Below are 16,819 nucleotides of genomic sequence, written 5' to 3' on the forward strand. Positions count from 1 at the left end.
CGAGACACTGTGGACTTAGAGGCGACATGACTCTGAATCGGTTAGCATCTCAACTGATACGTTCCACGAACGATCAGTATATAATTTAAATTCACCCCCAGAACCAGAACCAGAGCAACCAGAAGCAAAAAGCAAAGCAGTTAACACTATACTAAAATCCCGCAACCGTCCGGAGCAGGGAGCACGCCTTATTTCCCACAATTAAACCCTCGACCATTGCATACATTTCTCGAACCTTAGGCCGGATCAAGTGCATGACCTAGACAAGAAATCGGCAGCTACTGGTGTATGCATCGTCGCTGTCGTTTTTCACAGCATTTCCCGGCCTTCCTTCCCAAGGCGCGCGCTGCTCTCTGGAACATTTGCAAATGGCTAGCCAGCAACCAGTTACTTTTTTCAGTAACGAAGTAACGACCTAGTTACTTTCCTAAAAATTGTAACTAATAACGTACTCAATTACAAAAATCGGTAACTCGTTACTCACGTTACTCGTTCCTCCACCCGTCCACTCCGACCAGGACTCCGATGCGATGGCGATCGCTTGGAGCAGCCAGACGGAGCTCTAGGTTGGTGGTTGCAGTCATGGGCAGTACCGATACTCAATCTTGCGATTCGATGCTATCTTTCTATACATTTTCTGCATCGGTATTAGGTATCGCGTGCCAAAAATGAGAGTATCGGAGTATCAGTATCGAAAATACATTTCTTTTTTTGTGTATCGTGTATTTTAACGATACTCGATACTAAAGAAAAAGACGCAAATATTGAGGTTGTTGTGAGACTTTGGGTCGGCGTGGCTCGCTCAGCCGGTTGTACAAGCCAGGCCGCAGCGGCGTAGGCATATCGACCATAGATTCGACCGAAGCTTACGTGCGCGCGCGCGCTCCATCGTCATGGTCTCCGGGAGAGGAGGCCCTTGGCCGTGCTCTGGGACGCGCTCGCGGCCTCTAGTTGGTTCCAGAAAAATTCCAGGTTACCAGGTAACTACTGCAATACCAAACGAAAAGCAGCAGAAAGAAGTTTCAGGTTTATTCGTATGTATAATCAAGCGCTCATAAACAGGTACGCACGAAGAACATTACCTTAAAGAATTGTTTTTGCTAGGCTGCTTATGGAAGAGATCGTTTCAACGTACCCATGGCTTCAGTCCAATCTAAAGTTCTAACAAGGCTAGCTGCTCAGACAGCGCAGCTTCATTAAATCCGTGCGATCAGATACGTTTAGGCCCTTTCAGAAAGTGTGCTCTATAAAAATACACTAAAGGTTCCAGAAATAACGGAGATTTTTTTTTACTTCCCTAATCGTATTACTTCGCTATGATATGCAATATGCTTTATTATATTGGGATTTCATTGATGTAAACTTCGCTAATCATAACACCAGCTTTTTATATTCGGGATTTCACTGATGTATCGATGTATCGGTGACACAGTATCGAGTATCTGTACCGAAAATAAATTTCGGTTCTGTATCTTGTATCGGTATCGGAAATACAATTTTCGAGGTTATCGAGTATCGGTATCGAAGATACTTTTTTCAAGTATCGTGCCCACCCCTGTGTGGTTCTTGGCGGATTAGAGGCACCTAAGGCACTGTTGGCGGGTTGGAACACATCGAAGGCACGAAAATTTACATTTTTGAATTTTGTCGCCTGGAAATTTTGGGTAATTTTTCCAGAGACGAACAAAAAAAAGAAAGTTTTTCTTCTTTTTTTTTGGGGGGGGGGGGGCTTCGCATCTCTACCTGGAACCTCGCGCTGACGCTATAAGGAGAACGCTCGCTGATTGGTTTAGAGAAATGTTGTCTGCTACTCGGCTGTTCGGGGTTCTGAAAAAGCCTTTCTCCTGACTCGGTAATGATGCGGCCGCTCCTTCTATCCTCAATTCTGTGGGAGAACTGGCAAAACTGGTTTGCGGCGGCAAAGGGACAAGGCGCTGACCCCCATTGACCGGCGAACCAGAACGGGTTCCACTTATAACGTCATCGGTGTCGTGGCATCATACCTTCTCGTGCTCGTACTACCCGGAGTGGCGAGTTAAGGGTGAAGACGCGGAGCCATGTTTATGTGAGTTTTCTTTTTCTTTTTTTCTAGGAAACAAATTGCACCCATCAAAACCTTTAGCGTCCATCAAAACAGGGCAACACGATTCATATTCAACAATTACTGCACAACAACATCAGTATCTGCACTGAAAGCTGAGCTTAACCTCTTGACCTTAGCACATCGTCGTACCATTTCAAAGTTGTCCCTCTTTCATCGATTGCTCCATACCATTCCCACAGATCAATCCCCAATCGTTCGTGCCCATATCATATTCCCCCGTCTAGACCATACCAATAAAATCACGCGTCTTCACTGTAACACAAACGCATTCTCCAAGTCATTCTTTTGTTCCACCATGGTCATTTGGAATGATCTACCAGGACATATAGCCACCACCCACGACCACCAGTCATTTTTGAACATTATATGTCCGCTAAACTGATTTTTTGTTTGTTTTTGCTTTTCTCTTTTAGATTACTTGCAAATTGTATTAAGTATGTTCGGGTTGTTCATTGGTGTACTAACTCCTTTGTATTACGTCCTCTTTTTCTTTTCTTTTCTTTTTTATTTTCTCTTTCATCATGCAAATGTTCAGTATTTTATTTATATCTTATATACTGCATTTATGTTTCTCAATTGTAACTGTATGTATACTGTAACTGTTTTTCCCGCCCCCCATGTAATGCCCGTAAGGGCCCCTTGGAGTAAAATAAATAAATAAATAAATAAATATTGCATGTTTCCCCACGATGACCCCATACTCTTGAGACAGTGGCTTCAAAGCGTATCTGAGCAGTCTTTTCACCCTTCTCAGACTCAAAGGATATGTTCCAAACACTTCGAGCCCCCATACTTTTACTTTAGCCACAACAAGAAATGGCTGAAGCCAGGTGCTATCCCCACTATTTTCTCCTGGAAACAGGACAGCAGCACGGCAGTATATTAATTTCATTTTGTGATGCAGAGAGTTCAATACACACTTTCGGGGTATTGGCAGCATTTGCAACTGGTCTGTGGTCCATGATGCTTATTCTACACTTGTCCATAAAATATGCAGGAATGACACTTGAACAAGATGTGGTACATTACAATTTATTGCATATGCAAAAAGTGGCATGGCCTTTGAATAACAGGACAGACTAAAGCAATCTTGGAGCAAGAATGAGGTCGTGTATACGCACGATGCCTATCAAGAAAATAATTACTTACATTTGTTTTCTTATACTTACTTACATAATTACATCTTGTCACCTCTGGCAGGAGTAGGCAGTAATAATCAAGATTTGTATTATAGTACAAGTAAGTAACAGATCCTTCAACAGTACTAATCTCAGAGATATCCAATAGCTATGACTGAGCTGTAACTAACGTGCAAGTTCAAAATCAACACCTCAGTTTTGAGCATTATACAGTGAATGCTGTTTCAGTCAAACGTCACATTAGCTGAAATCTATGGTCAACTCAAACACACCATGATGCACAAGGATATTCACTCTGTTGTAAAGTGTAGTCCACTAGTCTACTAGTAGTACTGTAGCACACAGTAAAGTGCACCTAAGAAATAGGTATTACAATGAATAAGCAAATGCTGAAAACTGTTTAGTTGTACTGTGGTACAAAGCTTTACTAATAATGCATAGCTCCACACCCTGGTGATACCTTCTTCTGAAGGTGATGAAGCGCTTTTACCTGTTTGCGAGGCACGGTGCCACATTCATGTCATTCCAGAGCATATGACTGCAGTGTCCATAGCCTGTGTAATTAGGATTTAAAACATTGTGAAAATGACAGCGTGCAAGCAACAGATTTGAAAACACAGTCTCTACATGCATATACGTGCAGTGAAATTCCTTCATGTCAAAATGAATTTAGCAGAAGTCTGTTTTGATTAATCACATCGTTACGAACAATGTAACATAACTCTTATATAAAGTCCACTACATAGATCATGAACATCTGTTGGACCACTACAGCTCGGAGCCCGAACATATCTCACTGGTGAAAGTGATCATGAAGTGATCCTGCTGTTGAGGCTGCACGAACTGTCTCGCAAGATAACAGAGAAATCCCAGAAGGCCTCCATCATGAGCAAGCTGACAGAACAAGTGCTCGTCGTGAACCAGTGAGGCGGAGGTCACGACAAGACCAATAAACGAGTTCAACCAGTCATGTTTGTTACATGTGCAAATTATCCTTTAATATTTAGGCGAGAACCGTCCTACGTTTACTCAGAATTTATGCTACAACTACGACATCACCTATCACCTTTAAGGCCTCCCATTTTCCTGTGTCTGTGTGTCTGCTTAGTGAAGAACGCCGAGCTCAATGGAGGTCACATATCAACCCAGATCACCTTTCCTGCATTTTTCAATATAACAGAGTAGCTTACAATATCTAAACTTCTTGCACAGACCAAGTTATATCGGTAACACGCACTGAAAATTTGAGTATTGACGTTCCATCCCCGTAAGAAATTACGCAGCGTACGTGTTTACAGACATTTGTCATGCTAGCACAACCTGCGGTTGAAACAGGCATACGAGACCTGACATAAAAGGCTAACATAAAGTTGCAGCGTACAATACAGGGTGTTCAAAATTAAGCTTTCACTAGCACTTTATAAACAGGCGAACGAAAGAAAACTGGTGCTATTTTTCTGTTCCTTGAGTAAGAAACAGGTGTTACATAGTTAGCAGCACCTGTTTCTTACACAAGTAGCGTAAAGTTATGATCCGGTTTCCTGTCATCGCTGTGTTTGCGTAGCGCTCGTGAAAGCTTAATTTCGAACACCCTGTATTTGGAGAGGCACATTCGGGAGGCAGAAAAACGAATACGAACCTGCACCAGCTGCCATTTTTGTTTTTGTTTTTTTGTGGATTGGCTTGGTTATCTGGCGCTCATGCACTTCCGGTCGGCTTCGGCGACTTCAATATGGCGAAGCCCGCACTTTGCCGTTGAGGAGGAAAGTCGGTCCGTTGAACTCCTTTGCTCTCTCCCATTTTCCTCCTCAGGCCTTTGCATCTAGCCTCTCCTTATGATTTCTATGGGAAGGAGGGAAGGAGAAGGCTCGTGGAGAGCGCGACGCCAGCCGCCAACAGCTCTCCGTAGAGCCCTTTGTCGGGAAAAATCCATACAACACTGTGCCTGCGGCCAATCAGAATGTCTCCTTAGCTCCCTCAATCATCCAGCCTTCCCGTTCGGGTCACCGCTCGGCCGTTCTCGGCTCTAATTGACTTCTACTGGCTCTCATGTCTACCGTCGTGATCCCAAAATAACTGGAAAACCGGGAAAACTGGAAAACCAAAATAACTGGTTCTGGCCAAAACAGACATTTACTGATACATCACGTTGCCACGCCTAAAGCATGAATAAGCGCAGCGCGTACAGCACCCTAACTGTCGCGTTTGCTAACACCCTGTGGTCAAGTTCAAGTGCGCAAAGCACGCACACACACAGTTGATTCCTAAAAACGATTGTGATCAAGTTGAAACATGTAAAGCGCGCGCACACAGTCTATTCTTAATAACGAACAAGTTCCACATGGCCATACCGTTTCGTTGCGTGCAATACGTCGAGCAGTCTCAGCGAAGCAAAGTACGTACGCTGCAGGCTTAGCTTTGTTGCCACTGTGTTCGAAATCGGGTTCAACATGGCTTCAACTGACGACAATAGATATTTGACAGACTGGCCGATCTGGGGTCGATAAACAGTATAGGTACACATGATAACACACGAGTAAGCATGCCGCACACAACTTTTCCAACACAAGAAGACATCACGAAGCCGTCAATTCGCAGCTGCCCACAGCCTGAGCCAGCACGCAGACGCAGGTACGCAAGCAAGAAAGTAAGAAGTGCCGTTTTGAATCATAGCCACGATTCTGGCAAACTCTCTCTCTCTCTGGTGTGGCACGTTACACGTGCCTGACCTATGGGAGTCTCTATTTAGCTCTGCGCGCAGTGATACCGTTTCCGGCTGCGACTGCGTGTAGCTGTTGGGGACTGGCGACGCGACGCGCAGGCAGTGCGGCTGTGGTTGTCGACAGGTTCAGACGTGTGTGCGTGGACGCGGCATGGTTTATGAAAGCTGTGCGGAGAAGCGGCGGCGAAAGAAAGCTGCGAGACGGCGTCGCCAAGCTCAATCTGAGGCAACTCGAAAGGCTCGTTTGGCTGCGGATGCTGTCTTGCGTTAGCGTTGTGTAGGTTCGTGTGAAGGGTTCTGTAGCGTTTGTGAGGGGTCGTGGAAGGGTAGCGTTGTGCAGGGAAGTTCCCAAAGGTTTTTCAAGTTTTAGTGCTTACGTATTTTCGTCGGATCCACCAATGAATCGGCCATGTTTTATTTTTATTTTTATTTTATTTTTTTGCGAATCTGAACAGCCCCAGTCCGTAATCTCCAACATACAAAATACAAGGTCGCACGCTTTATTCGAGCAAAATGGAGGTAGGTTCCTGCGACCACGGAAGTATCCCATGTCGACGTCACTTTTCCTTCCATCATTTATTCTGTTGTTGTCGATCAAACTACGCTAAAATGAGGTTCTCTAAAACCCCGAAATGTGCTGCTACGATGACTACAACTAAGTGTACCGTTTCAGTACCCTTGTACACCAATCATTACTGCGACAAAGACAAAAATATAACGAAGCAAACTGGTCATAATATCCATCTTATGCTTCGTTTATTGCTGTGTAAGCATACAAAAAACGTATGGAGGATAACAAATACAGCTGTTGATTTTCTTTATTCATCTGTTTTATTTTTTATTTTATAATGGGCTTGTCTCGTAGCATCTAGTGAGCCTCATGCCAAGGGGCGCACACGATTATATCGTTTGTCGCAGTGCACAGGAAGCAAGGCCCAGCGTAGGAAACTTATTCGGCCCCCCTTTCCAGGAACTATTTAACTAAACTAAAGCGTTTTTCGAACATATAGAGATTGAAGAAAAGAGAACAAGGTATCAATATAGGATTAAAAACAAGCATTTGAAATTGCGCTGTTTTATACAGGTTAGGTGATTACTGCCAAAAATTGATTTAAGGTGTTCAGCACAGTCCGAAAAACACTGCTGCTGTTTCATGCATCTCATAAAGTCCCCGTAGGAGAATGACCCTATAAAGTTAGTAGTTAGTTAGTAGACGGAAACATATTCGTAAAACATTCCCAAGTATGTAAAAACTTGCTGGCTCTCCGCTGTTGGCAACCTGTTCCGCACGAACGGAAGCTGCCGCCTTCGCGTCTTCGCATTCGGCCACAACCGGCTATTTGGCTCCGCTGCGACTTCGACTAGCTGCATTCTCCTGCGAAATGACCTTGCAGTCCGGCTCACTTTGGATGAAACCGACTATACCCCCACTTCGGAAAGGCGCACGCCTGACGGCTGGCATGGAGGTGCGACGTCGTATTACACACGAAAATGGCGCTTCTTTTAAAACGGCGAAACCGAAACCGAACAGTTAAACGCAGTTAATTACCAGTGTTCTGTAACATCCACAGAAACCAATAGTGGCGGGCGAGATTTGAGTTCAAGTATTATACACCCAACATTAGAAAAGTTTTGGTCTCTCTGTGCAGAACTCCTTTAACATCCAGACCAGAGATCAAAGGACAAACAACAGAGGGCTAGACAACGAGACAGGGTAATTGTCAGTGCGTGTCTTGTGTCGTGTGCTGTTACTCCTTTGACCCCAGCATTAGAGTTCGTTGTCGATTTTAAGTGAAAATACACATTCTCTTGAACTTTCTCAGAGAGAACGGACAGGAATTACTATTTGTTGTTATGAATACAGATTAGGGACGTTATAAAAGACCTAACTCTCCATGTTCGAGCTTCGAAGCAACGTGTCCTCTTGGCAGCAGTCATTCAGCAGTACATGGTCGCCTTCATCCACTGTGATAGAAACGAGTTAAACACTGGAATATTCACACCGATCTATGAACTTTCAAATTATGAACGATCATAGTCTAATCAGTTATTGAAAAACACATTGATTAAAAAGTGCGTTCAGAACAAAAAATAGGTAATAGAATTGACACGATGGCAAGAGAATACATGCAGTTGAATTTCTTTTCTTTCCAGATGAAATTATGCACACACAAAAGAAGTGGTAAGGAACATGAAAAAGAATCCCAACGACAATATAATGTCCTATGCGAGTTTGGAATGTGAAAAAAGTTCATAGCGTTACTCCGCACAGTACCCCAACAACACAAGACTGTCCTATGGATATCTGATGTACGTCAGACGTGGATGTTGGGATATCCTGGGGATAACGACTTTCGTCCGATATATGTACGCTCACAGGTCCAAGTGAGAGAAAGAAGGAGTTCTCCGCGACGTCCGAAAGATATGCATAGGGACGTTAAGCGGACGAGAGAAAGACGTTTTATGGACAGCTCATTCCAGCTAATGCTCCTAATAAAGCAGGCATAATATATCCTTAATGATGAAAGATGGAAGTCACTGAAAAGGTTAGTCAGGCTGTAGGACTCAAACCCACATCTTCTGGATTACCGGTCCAGGGTTCTACCAATTGAGCTACGCTAACACACCTCCCCAGCGACTTCCAAGGGTGCGTCATCTGAAGGGACACAACAACCACTCTCTCTCACTCAACCCCTTTTCACTCTTACATTTTTCTCACTCGTACACTTTTCTTTTCATTTCTTAGGCACTTGAGGCTTTGTATGTATTTGTCATCTCCATGTGTTCCAGCCTCAGAATATCAATTGTCTCATATATCCTTAATTTTAAAGCATACATGCTATATCACTAATGTGAATAATCTAATGAATCAGACGCAATTGTTGGACTACATTAAATTAATGGTTAACACAGTAAATGCTACGCCCAGAACATCGTGGACTTCTCCAACGGGGGAGCCCCTCAATTTCTTGGCTCTCATCGTTCGCTGTTCGCTTTGCGTCGGTTCGCTAACGTGTTGTGAGCATTTGCCAAGTTACAATATTCTAGGAAATACCACTATGCTGGTTCTTTAATGTTTCCGAAAAAGGAAGGGCGTGTCTATAGGGTACAATAACTGTAGGGGAGGAGGATTATATTCTCACAGCTACCGTCACTTTTTCGTGTCAGCTACGTTTCGAAAATCATTAAATTCCGGTTTGAGTCACGGCATGTTGTTCCTTAATTTTCAGCTGTTGATCCACATTAACGTGCAAAAAATGCTAGTTTCACTAGATATGTCACATCAAGCGCTTGAATCTCAGACAAAGAAAAAGACGTCAGGGGCAAGCAGCGCCGAACACTGGATGTCTGTCGGACGTCCCGGAGGGCTCCACTTGGATTTGTGAGGGTACGTATATGTCGGACGAAACTCGTCATCCCCAGGATATACCAACATCCAGCTTCAGACGTACATCGGATAATCTTAGGACTGCCATGTGTGGTTGAGGCATGGATCACAGCGCATGTCCGTTTCTGGATATCTTGAGGATATTATTTCCGCGCTTTATTTCGTTCATCCACGCTGGATATCAGAGGGATATCCATCAGACTGACGAATCCGACTACAGACGTTAGGACATTAATTGTACATCCAGTGGATATTCGGTGTTGTTGGATGCCGTGAGCATCGCGAGACCGCGACACGTTCGCGTATTTCGATGAGGTTGATATTATTCAAACAGACAGAACCTGAAAAGTCACCTGAATATGGCAAAGTCACGGTAGGTAAACGGGGAAAACATAGCATTCGAGAGTTTTAGGAAACCGTTGATAACGTGGCTTGCGTCACACCGTATCAACCAAACCAATCAGTGGATAAGATTCTGAGTTCACACACCACTGCGATTGGCTCCGATATGCACGATACCCTTAGCAAAGGTGTGCTAAAACTGCCAATTATATTCAAGTTGAACCGATATATCCCCCAATTGTTCTGTTCTGTGTTTCAAACCTGTAATCGACTACATCGCCGTTAGCCACCATTGGGCTTTTGTAAATATTGTGTGGGTTTCGTGATTTCTGTTTAAGCTTGTTTCCAATGCGTCTTAATGACAAGTATTTGGACCGTACCTCATTCAATGAAAGCACGACGTTGCCGTCTTCGTCCGCATGTTCGGAATAAATTTCTACAAAATCAAGCAACTGTGAGAAATAGAGCACGCAAGCCGAGCTGAACGTGAACGTAATTTTATCTCACCTTCCATGCAAGCGACCTTTACAGCGCAGGCCATGAAATCCACAAAGCGGGTCCGGTTACGGCGACCGTAGCGCATTACGAGGGCCTTGAGCACGTGCAAGTTAACGTAACAACCTGCCGCACAAACAGAACGATTGCATGGAACAGTTATGACGAAATACAAATTGGAAAAGCCCTCTAGCGCTCTCACTTGCCTGCTAGTCGTAGAGCGTTCCTCAGCTGGTAGGTGGTCAAGAAACCAGTGCAGCTTTCGTCGTACCTCTGATATGCTCGCTGAATCAGAGAAGGGGTCATGATTTAAGTACTCCTGCAGCTTAAGTAGATGAGCCTCACAGAAACGCTGCATGTGGCATGGCGTAATGTCGAGGGCTATCGCTACTGCTGGACCACATCGAGCCATGTGCAAAGTGCTTTCTACTCGGTAGGTAATCATAGGATGCCTCGTGTTCACAACGGCACAGGAACAGTGGCGGTACGAAAGGTGAAGTGAATGAGGGCTTTTTCGATATTTCTCTGAGTACTGAACCATACACTAACTGTGTACCCCAGCTGTTACCACCAACTCACCTGACATTTCTTGAGATACACGTAGAGCGCCGCAAATTCGTTCTCGTCCAGATGCCCTGTCAAGTTTTTCTGTCATGTGGCGTCAAAGACTACCCTTAATGGAAATCACACATTGTGTAACATGATCACTTCGTCATAAGGGTAAGGATACGTCGAAAAGAGCCACCATCGTTCGACACACATCCAGGGGAAAGTCTACCTGTAGGCCCTCTGCAAGGAAAATAAATAATAAAAGATCGAAAGTTAACAGCAATAAGCGGTTGCTGATCATTTCAGATATACTGCCACGCATCCTGTTTTTTACAGTATGGAGGACTGGTCGTGACAGGATTGAGGGGAGACCTGGGGAAGTTGTGGTAACCCCCAGCGGTGAATCACCCCAGGCCATAGTCATGATCTATTTATTGTCGTTGCGGTAAACCTTTTCTGAATTCGCGGCTCGCTGCAGGAAAGGAATTCTAAAGAAGAAAGATGAAACAAGAGAGAGAACTTCCATGATAGAACAGGAGAGAGAGGGATGCACAGACCCTCTCGATCAGGAATATCCAGTTGAAGCCACCACAGAACCCCCTACAACACGTTAATTGACGGAATATTTGGCGAAAGTACCCCATATGATTTACGTGGCCAAGGTAGTACCTGAAAAGTCAAAAGTTTTAGAGACCGTCGGACAGCGCTATGTTCCTATATGGTAAGCCCAAATCTAGCAAGCTTCCAAATGTTGCATTAGTATGCGTCATTGTAGCCAAGGCGGTTGATAAATTTCTTGCCAGTGCTCGACGGTTTCTATTGCTGCCTCACTCGCCACAATTCTCGTGACTTGAACGGTGACACAGACAGTTATGCTGGGTATGATGTCAAGCTATATGATATATGCGAGTAGGTCAGCGTTTAGCGCAGCTCTTCAGGTTTTCTCTTTCGCCTCGTGCACGTAGAACAGTCTCATTGTACCGCTCTGAAATCGGGTACCACAACAACTACCCGTGGCCTAGTGGTTACGGTGGTGGCAATCCACGCCGAGACTGGGAGGTGACCTGGGTTCGAATCCGGGCGCCGGCTGTGTGTGTCTGGGTGTCTTCCCTGGGTTTTCCTCAGACGCTTTAAGGCAAATGTCGGCGCAGTTTCCTCTCATGTCGGCCCAGGACACACTGTCTCCTCTTGCGATAGTCGTTGCGTCGTCGTAGGTTGCCCGCCTAAGCGTGCTCGACTACGGCAAGCTCCACCACCACGTTGCTTCATCTTTTCAGCACAGTGTGGCCCGTGGTGGTGGTGGTGAAAGGGCTCACCGTTGTCGACTTCACAGAGGTGGTCAAAGTCGCGACTAACGCCCTCGGTGAATGTGCGTCCTGTGTCCGCTTCTAAGGGAACTGTGCCGACATATGTCTGAAAAAGTCTGAGGAGAACCCGTCTGGTCGAATGCCCCCTTACTGCTGCTGTCTGAGTGCGCAGCCGCTTTGTCAATGGCCACCGTTAAGGGGGGGGGGGGGGCAAGGGAGCAGCTGCACCCTCCATGGCTCAGTTTTTTTTTTTCTCTTCTTTTTGTCATTTTCTCTTCTTTTTTTTTTTTTTTTTGTTCGTGACTTTGCCAGAGCCCTGCCGACGTGGTCAAGGCTGCACGTCTCTGCAAGTTCCTGCCGTATGTCTCGTACTTTTCTTGTTCGTTCTGTCGCCCGCATACAGCACACGACCAGTCCTAAATAATGTGGGACTGTGCCGTGGCGCCCGGGTCCGCGATCATGCCCTGAAAAATTGCCTAGCGGCGCCTTTGGCTTTGTCACGTGCTTCCTCCAACCGTTTCTTTCTCTCATGCGCAGAGACTTACTGTCGTAGCGTACCGTCTTAGCGTATGCTTGCAGTAGCTGCCTTCGAGGGGCAGTCCTCCCAAACCACGCTCACTTCTCGACAGAGGTACGTCAATGACGGATGAAGCAGGCGCGTTTAGGGATATATAGCTTGCGTTAGAGAACTACAAAGGGCCGGGCTGGCCCGAAAACCCGATCCCAGCCCGGCACGCGGGACGAAATCTTGACTCTAATGTCGCTTTGACTGCGAGCTCCAGCAGGTCTTGGGTCCAGTCCGATAGTTCTCGGGCCTGAGTCGGGCCGAGCTTCTGCGAGCTATTCATTCACATTTGTGTTATGCAACACATTGACCCGGTTCGTATTCACCGACAACAAAAGATGACAAGCGTCCAACCAAGGTATATCAGGCAGCGTAACTCCCATAGGCCCCTGCGTCTTCAGAATGACGCCATGATAGAGACAGTCAGCGTCATCCATCTGTTGCGCGGACTACTACGATTGTAAATAAATGACGTCAGAGATAACGTCAGCTGTATGAATAATAATCAGTGCATAATTACTCCTGGCGCAGTTAACACTTGCAACAGACATTCCGAAGCCGATGGCTCACCTGTCTAACCAAACTTTCCCTTTTCCTCACTGAACCATACTAATCTCTCAGGGCAATAATACCAGATGAGAACAGAGAAAAATAAATCCTATCAGGTTTAATGACACATAGCAATTCGAAATGCATATAGTTGTCACAGGTGTTGACAACTCCAAACAGAAGCGTATCGTGATGACCACACAGAAATTATGAAAGTTCACTTCACCATTTCTTACCTAGAGCGAGAGTTCGAGGTAACTCCTTACAAGTAACTCGTTACTCTAACTAAGTTCCTTTATTTGGTAACTTGTAACTTAACTGGGTACTTTTGCGCCGTGGTAACTTTCAGAGGAACTCGTTCCTTTTTCAGGTAACTTTGCCAAAATAACTTAAGTTAAGTTCCAAGTTACTTTTAACTCGCTTTTCACTCACGACTACATATTTTCTTGTTTTCTATCCGGTTCCTTAATTGCATTTTTTTTTGCCATAAAACGTGATATTCAATCAATGACAGTATTTTATTCAGGAAGTAAGAACCGCTGCCATTGAAATGAAGCTGAACCATTGTGCGCCCACAAGGTGTAAGGTGCAAAGCGTTCGAATAGACCTCTACCAGAGAAACGTCATCATGACATTGGTGGACAGACTGAAACCGAAACAAATCAGAAGGAGAGGGCTGGGTTCCACGAACGGGCACTTGTTCGCTGCCTCCCACTGAAAGAAAAGTAGGACCGAGGGTCGCGTCCCTTTAAGGGACCATATCGTAATCCCCTCAAGACCGTGGCTTTCGGGCGCGACCTTGTTCACCTCTAGCTTCGAGCGTAGTTCAATTCTACCAAATTTTGGCGCTGTCGAACACTATGACGACATTTGTGACGACGTTGACGACATCGACGACACGACTATGACAACATTTGTTTACAAACAGGGAGAGGTCTATTGTTGGACATAAACGAAAACGATCTAAGCGTGTTGCACTTCTCCGCAGGCAACTCAAGGTCTAACTCAACTGCTCACGCGCACTGCACCTGCGTAATGCTATTTTGTGTCCGAAGTAACTTGGAAGTAACTCGTTCTTTTTTTTAAGTAACTCAGTAACTGCGAGCTACATTCAGGCTGAAGAACTTCGTTATTAACTTAGTAACATTTTGCACACGGTAACTTAACTTGTAATGAATTCTTTTTGACCGATAACTTATCAATCTATACCTAGAGCGTTAGATACACATACTGATTAGCCGCTTGCATTCCTCCAATAAGTGATCATAATGGGTCCGTTGCAAAAACATGACATCGTTGGTGCACAGCTGGTTCGTGCTAGCGCTCACACCGATATCATCATGGCCGGCCTCGCCATGAGAAAGGCTTTTTTCGTGGGGCCGGCAAAGGGGACGGATAGCATTGATCTGTTCACACGTGTTAATCTTGGCCTATAGCTCCGAGATGTGAACCTACCTTTCTGTCTTAATGAAGACTTCGAAACCAAATGGATTTAACGTCTGTGTTATTTCTACGATAATTTACATGACCAGATCACAGTTATGAAATATTTCTTTTGAAAACGAAGCAAGAATCATAAAAACGATTTTTGAAATTTGCGAGGGGTTGGCTCCGGCCGGCTTGCGTCGATGGAAGCCTTTTGTGATACAACACTGAAGCCGCCGTGCATGCATTCCATTCTGTACGTGCCTTGTGTCCGTTCTACTCTCGTTCTTGCGTTTATTATTCGGAAATGAGCGAAAAGAAGGTGGGTCGAGAGGTTGCTTCAAAGCGTGTGACAACAAGTCAATTTCGACCTCGGATGTCACTTATTTCTCCGTTCCAAAAGACGAACAGCGTCGCCGTCTGTGGGATGCAGCGCTGCGAAAGGCGTGATAACCAAAACAACATACAGCAGAGTTTGTTCCGACCATTTCACACCTGAGATGATCAACATCAGAGCACGCTTCATACAATAGCACAGAGTATAAAGAACGGGTCCTAACGAGTCACGCTATTCCTACGCTGTTTCCCGACTCTCAGAAGCCGGCTCAACGTGGCGCGTACATCAAACAACAATTCAAAGAAATTATGATATTTTCTAACGTGTTAATGGACAGATGTCCGACAGATGCAAAAGTATATAGGTCGTAGACCATGCTCTGAGGGAAGTGGCTGATCGCGGTTCCTCTCTCCACTGGTGTACAAAGCACCATAGGTGGGTTATGGTCATCCTGTGAACTCAATCCTTAGAAATAGCTTGTACCCGAGCGATTCCGAACGTCGGATCCTTCAGATTCCTCAGAATGCAAATCGTACCTCGCTATGTCAGCTGGACGAGCATCGATGGAAAACGGAGAACCGTGCCTTGCTGTGAATACGCGTCTCACACGCACAGAACCGTCCACATGAAGCTGTCGCTGCGAATAACCTTCGTCTGTGTCTCAGTATTCTGATCCCGAACCTTCGTCCACAGTGTCGTACGGTTCCGCTTTCGGGAACGTAACACAGCGTAGCCAAGTCCGTCGTGGTATCCTGCACGCACGCTGCATGCATAGTGACGTCACGCCACCGCCGGCGCAGTTGTCTTCGGAGGGGGAGATTTTCGCGTCATTCTCTCCACGTTCTAGTTTCGGTTTGATTATTTCACATTTGAGGCAGAATTAATCACGTACGGAGGAAACAAGGGTTATGGCAGGTATTCGGGGGCTATTATGCACGAAGTACAATTTACAGCCATTTAGTGGTTTACGCTGAGCCTTTACCTTTACTAATCGCTATGGACTGAACCTTTTGGACGGATCACTTTACAAATCTGCATGCAGCTGCGCTCCTGACCACGACCGGGCTGAGTTTTAGATAGCCAGAGCGGGCTAGGGTGTAAGCCTCCGTGGCTTCGGGTACGCGCCGCGTCGGGCCGGTAAATTCATACCCGTGCAGTGCTCTAACATGCGTTTCAAAGTGCTCATCATGGCGGCACTTGTCCACTGTCGTCATCAGCACCATCCTGTGGCACACGGACGAGTATCAATTCTGTTCATTCGTACGAATGTGTTTCGTATAGACCACAGTTACCATTGCACTACGTGTGGAAGATGTCGCCCGCCTCAATGATGTCTTTCCATGAGAAAGTGAGAGTGACTACGAAAAATTTTCGACATGTGCAGAATGTGACGAAAAGTAACCCCGAGACAGGGAAACACACAAGCAGCCACAACAAATTCTCAACATTCTTGATTCAGGAGTTCGATCTCCAACTTGTCACCCCATAACGTGCATCACTTCGCCCATGGTTCGCCACGAGTGCTGGCGCGAGCCTACCAAAACGGTAAAAGATGAAAGTCACTGAAAAGCTTAGCAAGCTGTAGGATACGAACCCACATATTCTGGACTGCCGGTCCAGGGCTCTACCAATTGAGCTAAGCTAACACGCCTTCTCAGCGACTTCCAGGGTGCGTCATCTGAAGGGACAAACCAGCCACTCTCTCTCACTCATCCTCCATTCACTCTTACATTTTTGCTCACTCATACACACATTCATACGACGGGATCGACACAGGCGGCAACTGTTGAACATGATAGAATTGATGTTCTGAGGCTGGAACAACATAGAAGGGACAAATGCATACAAAGCCTCGAGGCTTTGTATGTATTTGTCCCTTCTATGTTGTTCCAGCCTC

At 45.5% G+C, this 16,819-nt stretch overlaps 1 protein-coding gene across 3 annotated transcripts in view; it reads right to left on the reverse strand.

Moving 5' to 3' along the window:
• Nucleotides 1-6,704: 6,704 nt before the first annotated feature.
• Nucleotides 6,705-16,819, reverse strand: part of LOC135396690 (calpain-A-like) — a 110,180-nt gene continuing 100,065 nt past the window's right edge. For 2 of the 3 annotated variants that reach the window (XM_064627795.1, XM_064627796.1), the window contains 6 exons: nt 10,921-10,979; nt 10,770-10,838; nt 10,397-10,475; nt 10,203-10,316; nt 10,076-10,131; nt 6,705-7,930 (listed from right to left, as the gene is read on the reverse strand). In XM_064627795.1, coding sequence (XP_064483865.1) covers nt 7,904-7,930; nt 10,076-10,131; nt 10,203-10,316; nt 10,397-10,475; nt 10,770-10,838; nt 10,921-10,979 — 404 coding nt within the window. In that variant the 3' untranslated portion in view covers nt 6,705-7,903. Of the gene's footprint in view, nt 7,931-10,075; nt 10,132-10,202; nt 10,317-10,396; nt 10,476-10,769; nt 10,839-10,920; nt 10,980-16,819 lie in introns of those variants that run through there. The other variant, XM_064627797.1, reaches the window with a different exon arrangement.

The sequence above is a fragment of the Ornithodoros turicata genome, chromosome 6, assembly GCF_037126465.1.
Source record: "Ornithodoros turicata isolate Travis chromosome 6, ASM3712646v1, whole genome shotgun sequence".
Taxonomy (NCBI): Eukaryota; Metazoa; Arthropoda; class Arachnida; order Ixodida; family Argasidae; genus Ornithodoros; species Ornithodoros turicata.